The sequence below is a fragment of the Oncorhynchus masou genome, chromosome 17 (genome assembly GCF_036934945.1).
Source record: "Oncorhynchus masou masou isolate Uvic2021 chromosome 17, UVic_Omas_1.1, whole genome shotgun sequence".
In the NCBI taxonomy this organism is placed as follows: Eukaryota; Metazoa; Chordata; class Actinopteri; order Salmoniformes; family Salmonidae; genus Oncorhynchus; species Oncorhynchus masou.
The window spans coordinates 7,553,580-7,570,651 of NC_088228.1; the positions used below are offsets into that span (position 1 = coordinate 7,553,580).

Consider the following 17,072-nt stretch of genomic DNA (forward strand, 5'->3'; position numbering starts at 1 on the left):
ACAGTCTCCACACCTAGAACACATGCACTCACGCACACACACACACACACACACACACACATCACAACTGCTGCTGCAAAACTCTTATTTATTATTGCTAAATACTGCACAATTTAAAAACTTGCATCCCCAATCCCCCCTTCCACAAAATATGTAAATATTGGACTATAAATTGTGCCTTCCTGTATTATACTTATGCGTAAATATGTATTCTATTTACTTTACGTTCGTATTCTTATCTTTTATTATTTGTTATTGTTGTTGCATTCTCGAGAAGGAACCTGCAAGTAAGCATTTGGTTGGACAGCCATGTGTATTTTGTACGTACGACTAATAAAACTTGAAACTGATGTTTCAAAATAAATGTCATGAAATGTAATTCCTTGACCACTGCAGATCTTACGTATGGGACATCTCATGTAATGCACATTTCTGTTGGCAGGCCAGGGCCACGTTTGGTTGCCTGACATTCTCGAACGTTGCAGATAGAAATGCTGTCAATAGAGATTATGTGATTCCTTATACTACATGTAAGAGAGGTATGTTTGTTCTACATAGCAAATTTCTATCTGAACGATCCAAAACGTCGCGTCCTTCTGAACGAGCAAAAGGCATATTTGATGGTCTGGACAAAGACTACAGGTTTCTGAACTGTGGTTTAGAGTTTTGCTATGGTCGCTATTGGCTACTTTAAACGCGATTGGCTACATTAAACACGTGACACGCAAGCACGCTGGCTCTCTAGCCGGAAGTAGTTTACACGTTCAGAGAGGAACGTACTGTATTTCACATGTTTGATTCACAAGTGTGTGTATAGCTAAATGTCTTTGGTTTAAATGTGTTTAGTTTTGTTGTTGTTGATACAAGTCTAATAAAATGTACCCGGAGCTAGACAAGTGTCCAAGAAGTTTACTTGTTTGCGAGAAATCGAATTTTGAGCATGAAAAGTCTAGACACGACACTCACGTGTCAAAACATTATTTTAACCACAAGGTAAGCAATTTTATGGTTCTGTGGTAGCTAACGTTAGATGGTTTAGATTATCTGCACGGAACCTGCTGCCACTCAGTTTGTTTTGCCACTTGTTTCACCTACGTGTTAAATCTAAACAACACTGTTTGCTAACTAGCCAGTCTGTGGATTAAGCAAATTACCAATGTAATAATGTGTGACACTATAGATGCATGTGATGTGAACTAAAAACATTAGGTAATTAATTCATCCTCTCAGGTGTCGGTTGTAATACCGGGATGTGGTGCCCTTTCTTCCCGGCTGGCCAGTGTCATAAACAATTTCAGCAAGTATTTTCTGGTTAAAAATGTACCAGTCTATGAGTTTTTGGATAAAGACTTCTTGAAGAATGTTGTGTGGAATGGTAAGTGCATAGTAGGATAACACTATTGCATGCACTATTAAATTGGGTAAATGAAACAACTACCTTTCAGTAAGAAAAAGGTGTTATTTTCATGCTAGTTTAAAGCATGCCTATTTGTTTTCTCAGGTGCTCTCTATGCTCTTTCCTACAAGACAAGCATTGACCAGGATAACACCATTGCACTTCTCCCTAGCGGTGAGTTCCCTGTTCTACCTATTATCATCTTATTACAGGACATGACTCACACTGTAGTCCTATCGCTGTAGACTTAATAAAAGACCACTGGCAATTTTAAGCCTGTGTGTAGAGTAGTAGCCATGGTCTAAAACAGGCTAGAAAGTACACTACTGGTCAAACGTTTTAGAACACCTACTCATTCAAGTGTTTTAATTTATTATTTTTGACTGTTTTCTACATTGTAGAATAATAGTTAAGACATAAAACTATTAAATAATACATGTCGTAACCAAAAAAGTGTTAAACATATCAAAATATATTTTATATTTGAGATTCTTCAAATAGCCACCCTTTGCCTTGATGTCAGCTTTGCACACTCTTGGCATTCTCTCAACCAGCTTCACGAGGAATGCTTTTTCCAGCAGTCTTGAAGGAGTTCCCGTATATGCTGAGCACTTGTTGGCTGCTTTTCCTTCATTCTGTGGTCCGACTCATCCCAAACCATCTCAATTTGGTTGAGGTTGGGGGATTGTGGAGGCCAGGTCATCTGATGCAGCACTCCATCACTCTCCTTCTTTGTAAAATAGCTCTTACACAGCCTGGAGGTGTGTTGGGTCTTTGTCCTGTTAAAAAACAAATGATAGTCCCATTAAGCGCAAACCAGATGAGATGGCATATCACGGCAAAATGCTGTGGTAGCCATGCTGGTTAAGCGTGTCTTGAATTCTAAATAAATCAGTGTCACCAGAAAAGCACCATAACACCACTTCCTCCATGCTTCACAGTGGGAACCACACATGCGGAGATCATCCGTTCACCCACATCGCGTGTCAGTTGGAACCAAAAATCTCAAATTTGGACTCTAGACCAAAGGACAAATTTCCACCGGTCTAATGTCCATTGCTCATGTTTCTTGGCCCAAGCAAGTCTCTTCTTATTGGTGTCCTTTAGTAGTGGTTTCTTTGCAGAAATTTGACCACGAAGGCCTGATTCACACGGTCTCCTCTGAGCAGTTGATGTTGAGATGCGTCTGTTACTTGAACTCTGTGAAGCATTTATTTGGGCTGCAATTTCTTAACTTTTAAGAAGACACACCTGTTAATTGAAATGCATTCCAGGTGACTACCTCATGAAGCTGGTTGAGAGAATGCCAATAGTGTGCAAAGCTGTCATCAAGGCAAAGGGTGGCTACTTTGAAGAATCTCAAATATAAAGTAAATGTAGATTTGTTTAACACATTTTTGGTTACTACATGATTCTATGTGTTATTTAATAGTTTTGTCTTCACTATTCTAATGTAGAAAATAGTAAAAATAAAGAAAAACCCCTGAATGAGTAGGTGTTATAAAACCTTTGACTGGTAGTGTATAATATTGGGACTAGAAGACATCACAAAATTGCAGTCACGTTGTCCTGGGCAATAGAACCAATGGAATTTGCCAGGCATGTATTCACAAGGAAGCAAATGGCCTGAAACGGGGCGGGACTAATCTAAATTTGTCCAATAAGAAACGCTCATTTTATGTTGCAAATGTTTTGCTGCAGTGTGCACTAATGAATACACCCCAGAGCTCCCCTGCCAGGCTGCCACATGGGTCAGTGGAGATGATTTATTTTATTTAACCTTTAACTAGGCAAGTCAGTTAAGAACAAATTCTTATTTACAATGACGGCCAACCCCGGGCGACGCTGGGCCAATTGTGCGCCGCCCTATGGGACTCTCAATCACGGTCGGTTGTGATACAGCTTGGAGTCGATGCTAGTTCTATTAAACTAACTCCACCACCATCGAAACTGGTTGTATTTTGACTTTCAATACGAGCACAATGTACTACAAGAAAGGAGGCCCGACGTTACATTGACTGGTCCTGTAAATAAACCTCTGTCTGAATCCAAGGTCAGCTGATCCTCTCTGTGGATAAGGACACGTATGAACAGCTGGGTCTGGAGGGAAAGCCATCACAGTACAATCACAGACAGCCCATGAGATATGGTGAGAAAGGATAATGTATCTTTTCATATTATGTATTGACATTTAATTGATATTTCTTTGCGCCACACCTCACCTGGTTTCTTACTCGCAATTTGTTGTTGTGATGTTCGACAAGAAATCTAACTTGGTTGAATTTAATAACAATGAGGATGTTCTGCAGTCGTGACCATTGACCTGACGGACAAAACCATGGCGCCGGAAGGGAAGCGCTACCAGCGAGTTCTCTCCAGCCTTAAAGAAAGGGTGCCTCTGAAAAGCGACTTCCTGCTAGGACGGCACAATTCGGGTAGGAGAACCTTTTGTGTTTGTTTGCACTGTTGAGTCTGAGGCATGTAATGTCTAGTCTGTCCAAGTCCTGGGTTGTTTTCACTAGACTAAATGGAAGAAAACAGAGGAAACAGAGAGGGGACCCATCTGAATTTGTCCAATAAGAAACTCTCGTTTTTTGTTAGCTACAGTATGCTCTTATGAATACGACCTTGAACTTCCGTAAGCTGACCACTGGTTTCTTTCAAAGCATTTCTAAAATTGCATCTGTCGACTTCAAGGTGCGGATGGGGATAGAGCGCTGCAGAGTCTCCTGTCCCATTACCAGTGGAAAGAGCACAGACCAGTGGTCAGTAGCCACACCCTGAAGGATCTGCCATGTCCATCCCTGAACGCTTTGGACCTGCGCGGGGACCAGCGGTCTTGTGATCCCCACAGCTTCCTGGAGTGGCTTGGAGCAGTGAGCGCTGGTGTCAGTTGGTACGTACACAACCATATAGTTCTAATGGATATAAATACAGTGCTTTCAGGAAGTATTCTCACGTCCTTTGAGCCTGAATTTAAAATGGGTTAAATAATAGGTTGCATGCACTCACTGTGTGCAATAAGTGTTTAACATGATTTTTGAATGACTACCTTAAATCGCTGTACCTCACACATACAATTATCTGTAAGGTCCCTCAAACGGACACTCAATTTCAAACACAGATTCAACCACAAAGACCAGGGAGGTTTTCCAATATGGGCACATATTGGTAGATGGGTAAAAAAAATTAAATGAAAATAACATTGAATATCCCTTTGAGCATGGTGAAGTTATTAATTACACTATGGATGGTGTATCAATACACCCAGTGACTACAAAGATCCAAGCGTCCTTCCTAACTCAGTTGCCAGAGAGGAAGAAAACCACTCAGGGATTTCGCCATGAGACCAATGGTGACTTTAAAACAGTTTGATTTTAATGGCTGTGTTAGGAGAAAACTGGGGATGGATCAACAACATTGTAGTTCCTCCACAATACTAACCTAATTGACAGAATGAAAATAAAGAACAGAAATATTCCAAAACATGCATCCTTTTTGCAAAATGGCACTAAAGTAATACTGCAAAAAATGTGGCAAAGAAATTAACTTTTTGTCCTGACTACAAAGTGTCATGTTTGGGGCAAATACAACACATTACTGAGAACCACTCTCCATATTTTCAAGCATAGTGGTGGCTGCATCATGTTATGGGTATGCTTGTAATTGTTAAGGACTGAGGAGTTTTTCAGAATAAAAATAAATAAATTAAATGGAGCTAAGCACAGGCAAAATCCTAGAGAAAAACCTGGTTCAGTCTGCTTTCCCCACACACTGGGATATGAATTCACCTTTCAGCAGGACAATAACCTAAAACACAAGACCAATCTGCACTGCAGTTGCTTTCCAAGAAGACAGTGAATGTTCCCGAGTTACAGTTTTGACGTAAATCTACTTGAAAATCTATAGCAAGACCTGAAAATGGTTTTCTAGCAATGATCAACCAATTTGAATTATTTTTTAAAGAATAATGGGCAAATGTTGCACAATCCACGTGTGGAAAGCTCTCAGAGACTTACCGAGAAAGACTCAAATCAATCGCTGTCAAAGGTGCTTCTACAAAGCATTGACTCAGGGGTGGGAATACTTATGTAAATGAGATTTTTCTTGTAGAAGAAGGGGGTACCAGTACCGAGTCAGTGTGGAGGCTATATACAGGGGGTACCAGTACCGAGTCAATGCGGAGGCTATATACAGGGGGTACCAGTACCGACCGAGTCAATGTGGAGGCTATATACAGGGGGTACCAGTACCGAGTCAATGCGGAGGCTATATACAGGGGGTACCAGTACCGAGTCAGTGTGGAGGCTATATACAGGGGGCACCGGTACCGAGTCAGTGTGGATGTTATATACAGGGGGTACCGGTACAGAACGAGTGTGGAGGCTATATACAGGGGGTACCGGTACAGAGTCAGTGTGGAGGCTATATACAGGGGGTACCGGTACAGAGTCAGTGTGGAGGCTATATACAGGGGGTACCGGTACAGAGTCAGTGTGGAGGCTATATACAGGGGGTACCGGTACAGAGTCAGTGTGGAGGCTATATACAGGGGGTACCGGTACAGAGTCAATGTGGAGGCTATATACAGGGGGTACCGGTACAGAGTCAGTGTGGAGGCTATATACAGGGGGTACCGGTACAGAGTCAGTGTGGAGGCTATATACAGGGGGTACCGGTACAGAGTCAGTGTGGAGGCTATATACAGGGGGTACCGGTACAGAGTCAGTGTGGAGGCTATATATAGGGGGTACCAGTACAGAGTCAGTGTGGAGGCTATATACAGGGGGTACCGGTACAGAGTCAGTGTGGAGGCTATATACAGGGGGTACCGGTACAGAGTCAGTGTGGAGGCTATATACAGGGGGTACCAGTACAGAGTCAGTGTGCAGGAATACAGGTTAGAGGTCATTTGTACATGTTGGTAGGGGTGAAGTGACTATGCATAGATAATAAACAGGGAGTAGCAGCACTGTACATGTAGGTAGGGGTGAAGTGACTATGCATAGATAATAAACAGGGAGTAGCAGCAGTGTACATGTAGGTAGGGGTGAAGTGACTATGCATAGATAATAAACAGGGAGTAGCAGCAGTGTACATGTAGGTAGGGGTGAAGTGACTATGCATAGATAATAAACAGGGAGTTGCAGCAGTGTACATGTAGGTAGGGGTGAAGTGACTATGCATAGATAATAAACAGGGAGTAGCAGCACTGTACATGTAGGTAGGGGTGAAGTGACTATGCATAGATAATAAACAGGGAGTAGCAGCAGTGTACATGTAGGTAGGGGTGAAGTGACTATGCATAGATAATAAACAGGGAGTAGCAGCAGTGTACAAAACAAATGGGGTCAATGTAATAGTTCAGTGGCCATTTGATTAATTGTTCAGCAGTCTGATATCTTGGGGGTAGAAGCTGTTGAGGAGCCTCTTGGTCCTAGACTTGGCGCTCCGGTACTGCTTGCCTTGCGGTAGCAGAGAAAACAGTCGAGGACTTGGGTGACTGGAGTCTCTGACAATTTTATGGGCTTCCCTCTAACACTGCCTATTATATAGGTCCTGGATTGCAGGAAGCTTTGCCCCAGTGACGTACTGGGCCATACGCACTACTACTCTCTGTAGCGCCTTACGGTCAGATGCCGAGCAGTTGCCATACCAGGTGGTGATGCAACCGGTCAGGATGCTCTCGATGGTGCAGCTGTAGAACGTTTTGAGGATCTGGGGACCCATGCCAAATCTTTTCAGTCTCCTGAGGGGGAAAAGGTGTTGTCGTGCCTTCACGACTGTCTTGGTGTGTTTGGAACATGATATATAGTTGATGTTGAGACCAAGGAACTTAAAGCTGTCAACCCACTCCACTACAGCCCTGTTGATGTTAATGGGGGCCTGTTCGGCTCGCCTCTTCCTGTAGTCCACGATCAGCTCCTTTGTCTTGCTTACATTGAGGGAGAGGTTGTTGTCCTGGCACCACACTGCCAGTTCTCTGACCTCCTCCCTATTGGCTGTCTCATTGTTGTCGGTGATCAGGTCTACCACTGTTGTGTCGCCAGCAAACTTAATGATGGTGTTGGAGTCGTGTTTGGCCACGCAATCGTGGGTGAACAGGTAGTACAGGAGGGGACTAAGTACACACCCCTGAGGGGCCCCAGTGTTGAGGACCAGTGTGGCAGACATGTTTTTGCATACCTTTACCACCTGGGGGTGGCCCATCAGGAAGTCCAGGATCCAGTAACAGAGGGAGGTGTTTAGTCCCAGGGTCCTTAGCTTAGTGAGGAGCTTCGTGGGCACTATGGTGTTGAACGCTGAGCTGTAGTCAATAAATAGCATTCTCACATAACAGTCCTGTAGCGTAGCATCCGCACCATCTGACCGTATTGAGCAAGTCACTGGTACTTCCTGCTTTAGTTTTTGCTTGTAAGCAGGAATCAGGAGGATAGATTAATGGTCAGATTTGCCAAAATGGAGGGCAGGGGAGAGCTTTGTATGCATCTCTGTGTGTGGAGTAAAGGTGGTCTCAAGTTTTTTTTTCTCCTCTGGTTGCACATGTGACATGCTGGTAAAAAAATGTGGTAAAACTGGTTTAAGTTTGCCTGCATTAAAGTCCCCGGCCCCTAGGAGTGCCACTTCTGGGTGAGCATTTTCTTGTTTGCTTATGGCCTTAGAGTTGGTTGAGTGCGATCTTAGTGCCAGCATTGTTCTGTGGTGGTAAATAGACGGCTATGAATAATATAGATAAGAACTCTCTTGGTAGATAGTGTGGTCTACAGCTTATAAGGTACTGTACCTCAGGCGAGCAATAACTCTAGACTTTTTAAATATTAGACATGGCGCATCAGCTGCTATGGGGTATTGTGTGTAGCTGGGTGAGAAAAAAAAAATATTTAATATGTATTTTTTTATCAGGCTGTAACACAACAAAATGTGGAACAAGTCAAGGGGTATGAATACTTTCTGAAGGCACTGTATGTGGCACTGGGTAATTGTGTAAGAGAGAGGGAAATCTGTCATGGTATTATTAACTTCTCCCTTGTGGCTGACCTCTCTCTCTCTCATAACACAAACACACTCATGCAGAAAGCTAGTGAATATGTTGTTCGTTGTTTAGTGACAATACAGCAGCCAGCTTCCTTTCAACATACGTCTGTCCAGAGCCCCAAACACTGGTGAGCCAAGCCCTGCATTGCACAGTGTCCGGCCTGCTGCTGCCCGAAGACATCTACTCTCTGCTGCAGGAACTGCAGTAAGTTCACCTTCTGCAACACATGACTGTATCGGTTCACTCATGAAATAAGTTATATAAAAAAATCAAGTCTTAAATATATATACTCATTTACTATGTGGTCTTCTCTTAAACCCAGGCGGTACTTTGACGAACCCAAAATCACGTCCTGGCTGTCACTGACTGTACACGGCTTCATGGACAGTCCCGTTTCCTGGGGAGATGCAGAACACGGGTTTCACAAGGGTGGCGAAAACTTCTACAACCTCGTCCTCTTCAAGAACCAGGACTACTGGTTGCACATGGGCACTGGCTCCCATGATAGATGTCCCCCATGATGACCACAAAACGAAAGATTTTTTTTTTTTTTTGTTCAGCTTGTTTTTTTTTTTGGAAAATAAGGTATTATGTGTACAAAACTGTTCACAAGATTTACTGCTTATCAATTGTGATCTAAAGAAATCTACTAATTTGCTTAATCTTAATTTTTGGCTTTGCCGTCTTCAATAAAATAATTGAGTCCAACTGAAGTGCTCATAGTAAGTTGTTCTTGGTTGTTTTTATACATTTCAGGAAACATGAAATTGATTTCGTCCAATCATTTCAAGTGAAGGTGCTACACAGGATACATTTTAATTTTTTAAAATCTGCATAAAAGAAAAGTGCATTGTCATTTCAAAACATTTCCATAATACACTGAGCATAAATATAAACGCAACGTGTAAAAAGTGTTGGTCTCGTGTCATGAGCTGAAATAAAAGATCCCACAAATGTAACATAAGCACAAAAAGCTTATTTCTCAAACATGTTTTGTTTACATCCTTGCTAGTGAGCATTTCTCCTTTGCTAAAATAATCCCATCTACTTGACAGGTGTGGCATATTAATTAAGAAGCTGATTAAACCAATCAAGAATGTGTAATTTGGTCTCACAACACAATGCCACAGATGTCTCAAGTTTTGAGGGAGCTTGCAATTGGCATGCTGACTGCAGGAATGTCCACCAGAGCTGTTGCCAGAGAATTGAATGTTCATTTCTCTACCATAAGCTGCCTCCATTGTATTAGAGAATTTGGCAGTATGTCCTACCGAACTCACAACCGAGGACCACGTGTATGATGTCATGCTGTGTTAGCCGTTTGCTGATGTCAACATTGTGAACAGAGTGCCCCATGGTGGCGGTTATGGTATGGGCAGGCTTAAGCTACGGACAACACACAATTGCATTGTATCAATGACCATTTTAATGCACAGAAATACCGTGACGAGATCTTGAGGCCCATTTCTTAAGGTATCTATGACCAACAGATGCATATCTGTATTCCCAGTTATGTGAAATCCATAGATTAGGGCCTAAAGAATTTATTTCAATTGACTGATTTACTCGAACTGTAACTTAGTAACATATTACAAATTATTGCATTTATTTTCAGCATACAGTACCATTCAAAAGTATGGAGACTTACTCATTCAAGGGTTTTTCTTTATTTGACAATGAAATAACACACATGGAATCATGTAACCAAAAAAAGTGTTAAATCTAAATCTATTTGAGATGCTTCAAAGTAGCCACCCTTTTCCTTGATGACAGCTTAGCACACTCTTGGCATTCTCTCAACCAGATTCATGAGGTAGTCACCTGGAATGCATTTCAATTAACAGGTGTGCCTTGTTAAAAGTACATTTCTGGATTTTTTTCTTAATGTGTTTAAGCCAATCAGTTGTTGTGACAAGGTAGGGGGGGTATACAGAAGATAGCCCTATTTGGTAAAACTACAAAGTCCAAATTATGTCAAGAACAGCTCAAATAAGCAAAGAGAAAATAGTCCATCATTACTTTAAAAGACATGAAGGTCAGTCAATAAGGAAAATTTAAAGAACTTTCATACTTTCAAAACTTTAGCTAGCAGTCATGAATCAAGTCGACTATCTACTGGCAAGTCCTTGTCATAAGAAGAGAAATAATAGATCAAATGTATTTGGTGCTCATCGGCCATTGGACAGAAACATTACACAAGTTGGAAATCACAAATTCAACTGAGTGGTTTGGAAGGAATCAGTGGCTAACTGCAAGCATTGCACTAGCCTGCTCTTCAGTGGAGTGGATGTGTGGTCCCAAGTCTGGGTTTAAGGGTCTCTCTTCCAAGCTTAAAAGGATAAACATTCAACATTGGCCATGGTGTCAATCCAGCATGGCTTCTGCAATGCTCAAAACTGGAATTTCTGATTTCAGTAATATCAACCAGGAACTCTGGAGAAGAAAAAACAAGCTCCGACTGAGAAAATACGTTCTGAACGGTCATCCAACTCGGGAACTCTTTCTCGAGCTACGACCTGAAGATCACTGACATCGTCATGATTCTACCTTGTTTTTTTCCGAGTTACCAGTTGTCTTGAAAGCACCATAAATCCAGAAAATGACAACTTTGATGACAACATTTGCCCACGAAGGACCGCCGCGCCACCTGTTCAAGTGAGCACAGCACAAGGTGAGTCCAACAATGTCTTGTATGCTGCTGTATAGATGATGTAATATGCCAGGGAGATATGTATACTGTAGCTAAGAAAGTAATACTAAGTGTATGTTGTGTAGTAAGCTGTTAGTGGCCCATGTGCCTCACCCTAATAATTTGCTCCTGTTTCCCCTCCTAATTTCAAAATAAAAGAGAGCCGCACACTCTAGGAGCTCAGATGCAAAAATTTAATACCAACGTTTCGACAGCCAAGCAGGGTATAATCAAACACTGCGGGATGACTCGTTTATATAGTGTCCCCTCCTAATTTCACCTACAGTTCTGACTTGGTGGTGCACACCTATAGCCTGTTTTAGAGAAATTTAATCATTGAATATTGTAAGAGCTTTCATTGTCTGCTTTAATTTATTCTACGGTTCTGACTTGGTGTACAGGGAGAACACTGTAAGAACGGCCCATGTTCTGAATTGTCGCTGTACATTTCAAAATTGCTGAACAAATAGTTATATTGACTATGTCCGTCCTAGTTCGCTCATAATGTCTTAATCAAAATTTCAGATTGCCTCTTATCCGCTCGTTGTCCCCTTATGCCATAGTTTGTACGTCTCAATTGTCATTAAAAAACAAATTTTAAGCAAGTCAGCTGTTATTCAGTAAATGAGGCTGAATGAACTGTTTCACTGCCAGACAAGCCTCTGCTGATTATTCAGGTGTTGGGACAGCTTTATTTGGGCACCGTTTGTCACTTTTATAGTGCAATTCGTGTATTATTTAGTGTTGTGTAGTGGGTTTGCTGGCATGAATCAACATATTATTTATATATTTTTTGACTCACTGAGATTTACATGCTAAAATCCCCACTGCTTATGTAAATATTCAGACCCTTTGCTATGAGACTCGAAATTGAGCTCCGGTGTATCCTGTTTCCATTGATCATCCTTGAGCTGTGTCTACAAGTTGATTGGAGTCCACCTGTGGTAAATTCAATTGATTGGACATGATTTGGAAAGGTTCCACAGTTCACATCAGAGCAAAAACCAAGCCATAAGGTCAAAGGAATTGTCCTTAGAGCTCCGAGCCAGGATTGTGTCGAGGCACAAATCTGTGGAAGGGTACCAAAACATTTCTCAGCATTGAAGGTCCCCAAGAACATAGTGACCATCATTCTTAAAATGGAAGAAGTTTGGAGACACCTCTTACTAGAGCTGGCCGACTGGCCAAATGGGGGAGAAGGGCCTTTGGTCAGGGAGGTGACCAAGAACCCAATGGTCACTCTGACAGAGCTTCTCTGTGGATATGGGAGCACCTTCCAGAAGGACAACCATCTCTGCAGTGCACCAAATCAGGCCTTTATGGTAGAGTGGCCAGATGGAAACCACTCCTCAGTAAAAGGCATGACAGCCCACTTGAAGTTTGCCAAAAGGCACTTTAAAGGACTCACAAGAGTCAAGACCATGAGAAACAAGATTCTCTGGTCTGATGAAACCATGTGGGAGGAAACCTGGCACCATCCCTACAATGAAGCATGGTGGTGGCAGCATCATGCTGTGGAGATGTTTTTCAGTGGCAGGGAGACTAGTCAGGATAGAGGGAAATATGAACAGAGAAAAATATAGAGATCCTTAATGAAAACCTGCTCTAGAGCACTCAGGACCCCAGACTGGGGTGAAGGTTCACCTTCCAACAGGACAACGACCCTAAGCACACAGCCAAGACAATGCAAAGAATGGCTTCGGTACAAGTCTCTGAATGTCCTGGAGTGGCCCAGACAGAGCCCGGACTTGAACCCGATCTAACATCTCTGGAGAGACCAGAAAATATCTGTGCAGCAACGCTCCCCCATCCAATCTGACAGAGCTTGAGAGAATCTGCAGAGAAGAATGGGAGAAACTCCCCAAATACAGGTGTGTCAAGAAGACTCTGTATTTGCTGCTAAAGGTGCTTATACAATGTACTGAGTAAAGGGTCTGAATACTTATGTAAATGTAAGTTTATTTTTTATAAATGTGCAAACATAAAAAATTTAAAACTTTACCTTTTCATTATGTGTATAGATTGATGAGGGGGGGAACGATTTAATACATTTTAGAATAAGGCTGTAACCTAACAAAATGTGGACAAAGTCAAGGGGTCTGAAAACTTTCTGAATGTAGAACCTAACCAACACATTACTTTAACAGGTTCAGACCATTTATTTTCACAGCAAGTATAGATTTCATTAATCTATATATAAAAAAAACACACGTTCAGATTGTACAGCATGTATATTTATATAAGTTCAACTACAAAATAGGTCACATGTATGCAAAAATGCTGTACCAGGATTTGAGTCAAGGCAGTTCACACAGTTCTTCAGAAGGGTGAGGATTATGGGATTTCGTACTTTAAAATGATTTCGTTGCTGTACAAAAATGCAGTCAATTTCAACAACGCTTCTTGGAATCTTTCAACAGAATGAGTGAATTCTGTGTACACTAGACAAGCCTCATCATCATGCTGTGTTAACACACTACAAATTATATTTTTTAAAGACAGTAAATTTCTTCAATGAGAAAAACGTGTTGAGGACATTACATTGAACTGTGGTCCAAGTGTAGAAGGCGCCTGCTAATATTTCTAAATCAGCATTCAGTGAAACATGAAGTACGTAAAAAAATAAACATCTTTATTTAACTAGGCAAGTCAGTTAAGAACAAATTCTTATTTACAATGACAGCCTAACCCGGCCAAACCCGGACGACGCTGGGCCAATTCTGCGCCGCCCTATGGGACTCCAATCATGGCCGGTTGTGATACAGCCTGGAATCAAACCAGGGGTCTGTAGTGACGCCTCCAGCACTGAGATGCAGTGCCTTAGACCCCTGCGCCACTCTGGAGCACTCGAGGTATGACATGCTTCTCAGGCATAATTTGGGAAAACTAAGCAAAAGGACATGTTTTTACAAAGAGCATCGCGTTATTGATACACAATACCTCTTCACCTTTGCTTACAGAAAATCTCAACCGAAATACTGACTTCTATCCCTTCTAGAAGAAAAAAATATGCTAATAAAACAAGCCGACTGGTGCAGTTGTGGCGTTAACAATTTTATACATCTATGCGCGAAGGCCAAAACTGAAAGTGATAACTAAAATCATACTATGTCCACGAGTAGACTGCCCCGAGAAGATACTTCACTTTTCAATAAAATAAAATCAACTGTGAAACCATGAACAATGACTCAAAACAGACACTACTTTTGTCCAAACCATCTCCACTTTAAATATTTAAATATTCATAGGCAATATAAATAATGACATTTTCCATAATTCTTTATCGAAATAGGTTGAAGGTAACAGCAGTTGTCCAGATATTGGGATATTGCGATGACATCTGTTACCCCGAGCTCTGCTACTTTTATAAATCCAGTGAAACAAGGAATATGGCCAAATGATTGGTGAGGCCACAAAACATTGGCCAAGTCAGAATTAATATATAAAAAGACAAATACAAAACAAAACTGTAGGCGAATAACGTTTTTGTTTTACAAACTCAAAAAGCTGTACATCTTCCCCCCCCCCCCAGGTCTTTGACTAATGTAAATAGAATGCCTCCACAGCATTTCAGAAGTATCCTCAATACAACAACAAAAAAACAAGGTGAGATATGCTGAAGCTGCAAAAATCCTACATCCATGGTACTGAGTGGTGAGATTAAAGGCTATTCTCAATGATAATCGCTTCAGATCAGAACACACATTTTGACATTAGAAGATGGAGTTAAGAACAAGGCACTGCTCTTGGCTAGTACCCTGGCCTCGTCACAACTGAGCCTTGAACCGTGTACCCTGGCCTCGTCACAACTGAGCCTTGAACCGTGTACCCTGGCCTCGTCACAACTGAGCCTTGAACCGTGTACCCTAGCCTCGTCACAACTGAGCCTTGAACCGTGTACCCTGGCCTCGTCACAACTGAGCCTTGAACCGTGTACCCTGGCCTCGTCACAACTGAGCCTTGAACCGTGTACCCTGGCCTCGTCACAACTGAGCCTTGAACCGTGTACCCTGGCCTCGTCACAACTGAGCCTTGAACCGTGTACCCTAGCCTCGTCACAACTGAGCCTTGAACCGTGTACCCTGGCCTCGTCACAACTGAGCCTTGAACCGTGTACCCTGGCCTCGTCACAACTGAGCCTTGAATCGTGTACCCTAGCCTCGTCACAACTGAGCCTTGAACCGTGTACCCTAGCCTCGTCACAACTGAGCCTTGAACCGTGTACCCTAGCCTCGTCACAACTGAGCCTTGAACCGTGTGCCCTGGCCTCGTCACAACTGAGCCTTGAACCGTGTACCCTGGCCTCGTCACAACTGAGCCTTGAACCGTGTACCCTGGCCTCGTCACAACTGAGCCTTGAACCGTGTACCCTAGCCTCGTCACAACTGAGCCTTGAACCGTGTACCCTGGCCTCGTCACAACTGAGCCTTGAACCGTGTACCCTGGCCTCGTCACAACTGAGCCTTGAACCGTGTACCCTGGCCTCGTCACAACTGAGCCTTGAACCGTGTACCCTGGCCTCGTCACAACTGAGCCTTGAACCGTGTACCCTAGCCTCGTCACAACTGAGCCTTGAACCGTGTACCCTGGCCTCGTCACAACTGAGCCTTGAACCGTGTACCCTGGCCTCGTCACAACTGAGCCTTGAACCGTGTACCCTAGCCTCGTCACAACTGAGCCTTGAACCGTGTACCCTAGCCTCGTCACAACTGAGCCTTGAACCGTGTACCCTAGCCTCGTCACAACTGAGCCTTGAACCGTGTGCCCTGGCCTCGTCACAACTGAGCCTTGAACCGTGTACCCTGGCCTCGTCACAACTGAGCCTTGAACCGTGTACCCTGGCCTCGTCACAACTGAGCCTTGAACCGTGTGCCCTGGCCTCGTCACAACTGAGCCTTGAACCGTGTACCTTGGCCTCGTCACAACTGAGCCTTGAACCGTGTACCCTGGCCTCGTCACAACTGAGCCTTGAACCGTGTGCCCTAGCCTCGTCACAACTGAGCCTTGAACTGTTTACCTTGGCCTCGTCACAACTGAGCCTTGAACCGTGTGCCCTAGCCTCGTCACAACTGAGCCTTGAACCGTGTACCTTGGCCTCGTCACAACTGAGCCTTGAACCGTGTACCCTGGCCTCGTCACAACTGAGCCTTGAACCGTGTACCCTAGCCTCGTCACAACTGCATTCATTGTATCAGAATCTTGTAATTGTCTCTCCTTTGCGTGTATGTTTCATGGATGGAATAAATCAGGAGTTGCAGAATATTAAATTAAATTGTAATAAAGTCTTAACTTAAAACAAACAAAAATTCTGCTTACTATAGAAACTGTTTGGTGGAAAATCCAGTCCCCCAAGCCAAATAAAACAACAAAAAGATGACCTGGGTGAAATATCATCTACAGATGATATCAGTTAGACAAAAAGTAAAAAAAATACAGTCAGGAGCTGTGTTAAAAATTAATCTGACATACTCTGTCCTGGATTCAATCAAAGGCGTGCTGTTCATAAGGCACTGCACTGTTGTCAATGAGTCTTTTAAAAGGCCGTTACCGCGACGTTCCAATATGGCATTCATGGTGAACGCTACAGATGACGGCTCAAGCTTAAAATGACCTTTTCAAGTCAAGTGCAGTACTCTTCTCGACAACGCACCTTTTAAATTTAATCCCGGCCTCCATTCAGTTCAAATAGCAATAAGTCCTGTTTTGAATGGAAAGCTTGACAGGGGTCAATGTGGAGAATCCAATAAGCCTCCCATCCACTGGGCGGCGGTGTTTTCCCAAGAGTTCAGAGTTACATCTTATTGCAGGCTCCACAATGGAAAGTCGCCTAGGTTTTTGTCAAAGTTTTCAATGTGAACTTTTGTTGTGTCATAAATTCTGATCCATGTTGATACAACATCCCATCCAAATCAATCCTGAGGTGAGTAGGACAAACACCCCACTATGCAAGA

The 17,072-nt window shown here is 42.8% G+C and overlaps 1 protein-coding gene across 1 annotated transcript; it reads left to right on the forward strand.

Annotated features, from left to right (window-relative positions):
- The first annotated feature begins 753 nt into the window (after positions 1-753).
- Positions 754-9,158, forward strand: rpp40 (ribonuclease P/MRP 40 subunit). Its single transcript, XM_064992123.1, has 8 exons — positions 754-993; positions 1,231-1,375; positions 1,502-1,570; positions 3,450-3,545; positions 3,706-3,831; positions 4,094-4,292; positions 8,502-8,636; positions 8,755-9,158. Exons 1-8 carry the CDS (start codon positions 877-879, stop codon positions 8,951-8,953), a joined length of 1,086 nt encoding a protein of 361 aa, XP_064848195.1. The 5' UTR covers positions 754-876; the 3' UTR covers positions 8,954-9,158.
- Positions 9,159-17,072: the final 7,914 nt, after the last annotated feature.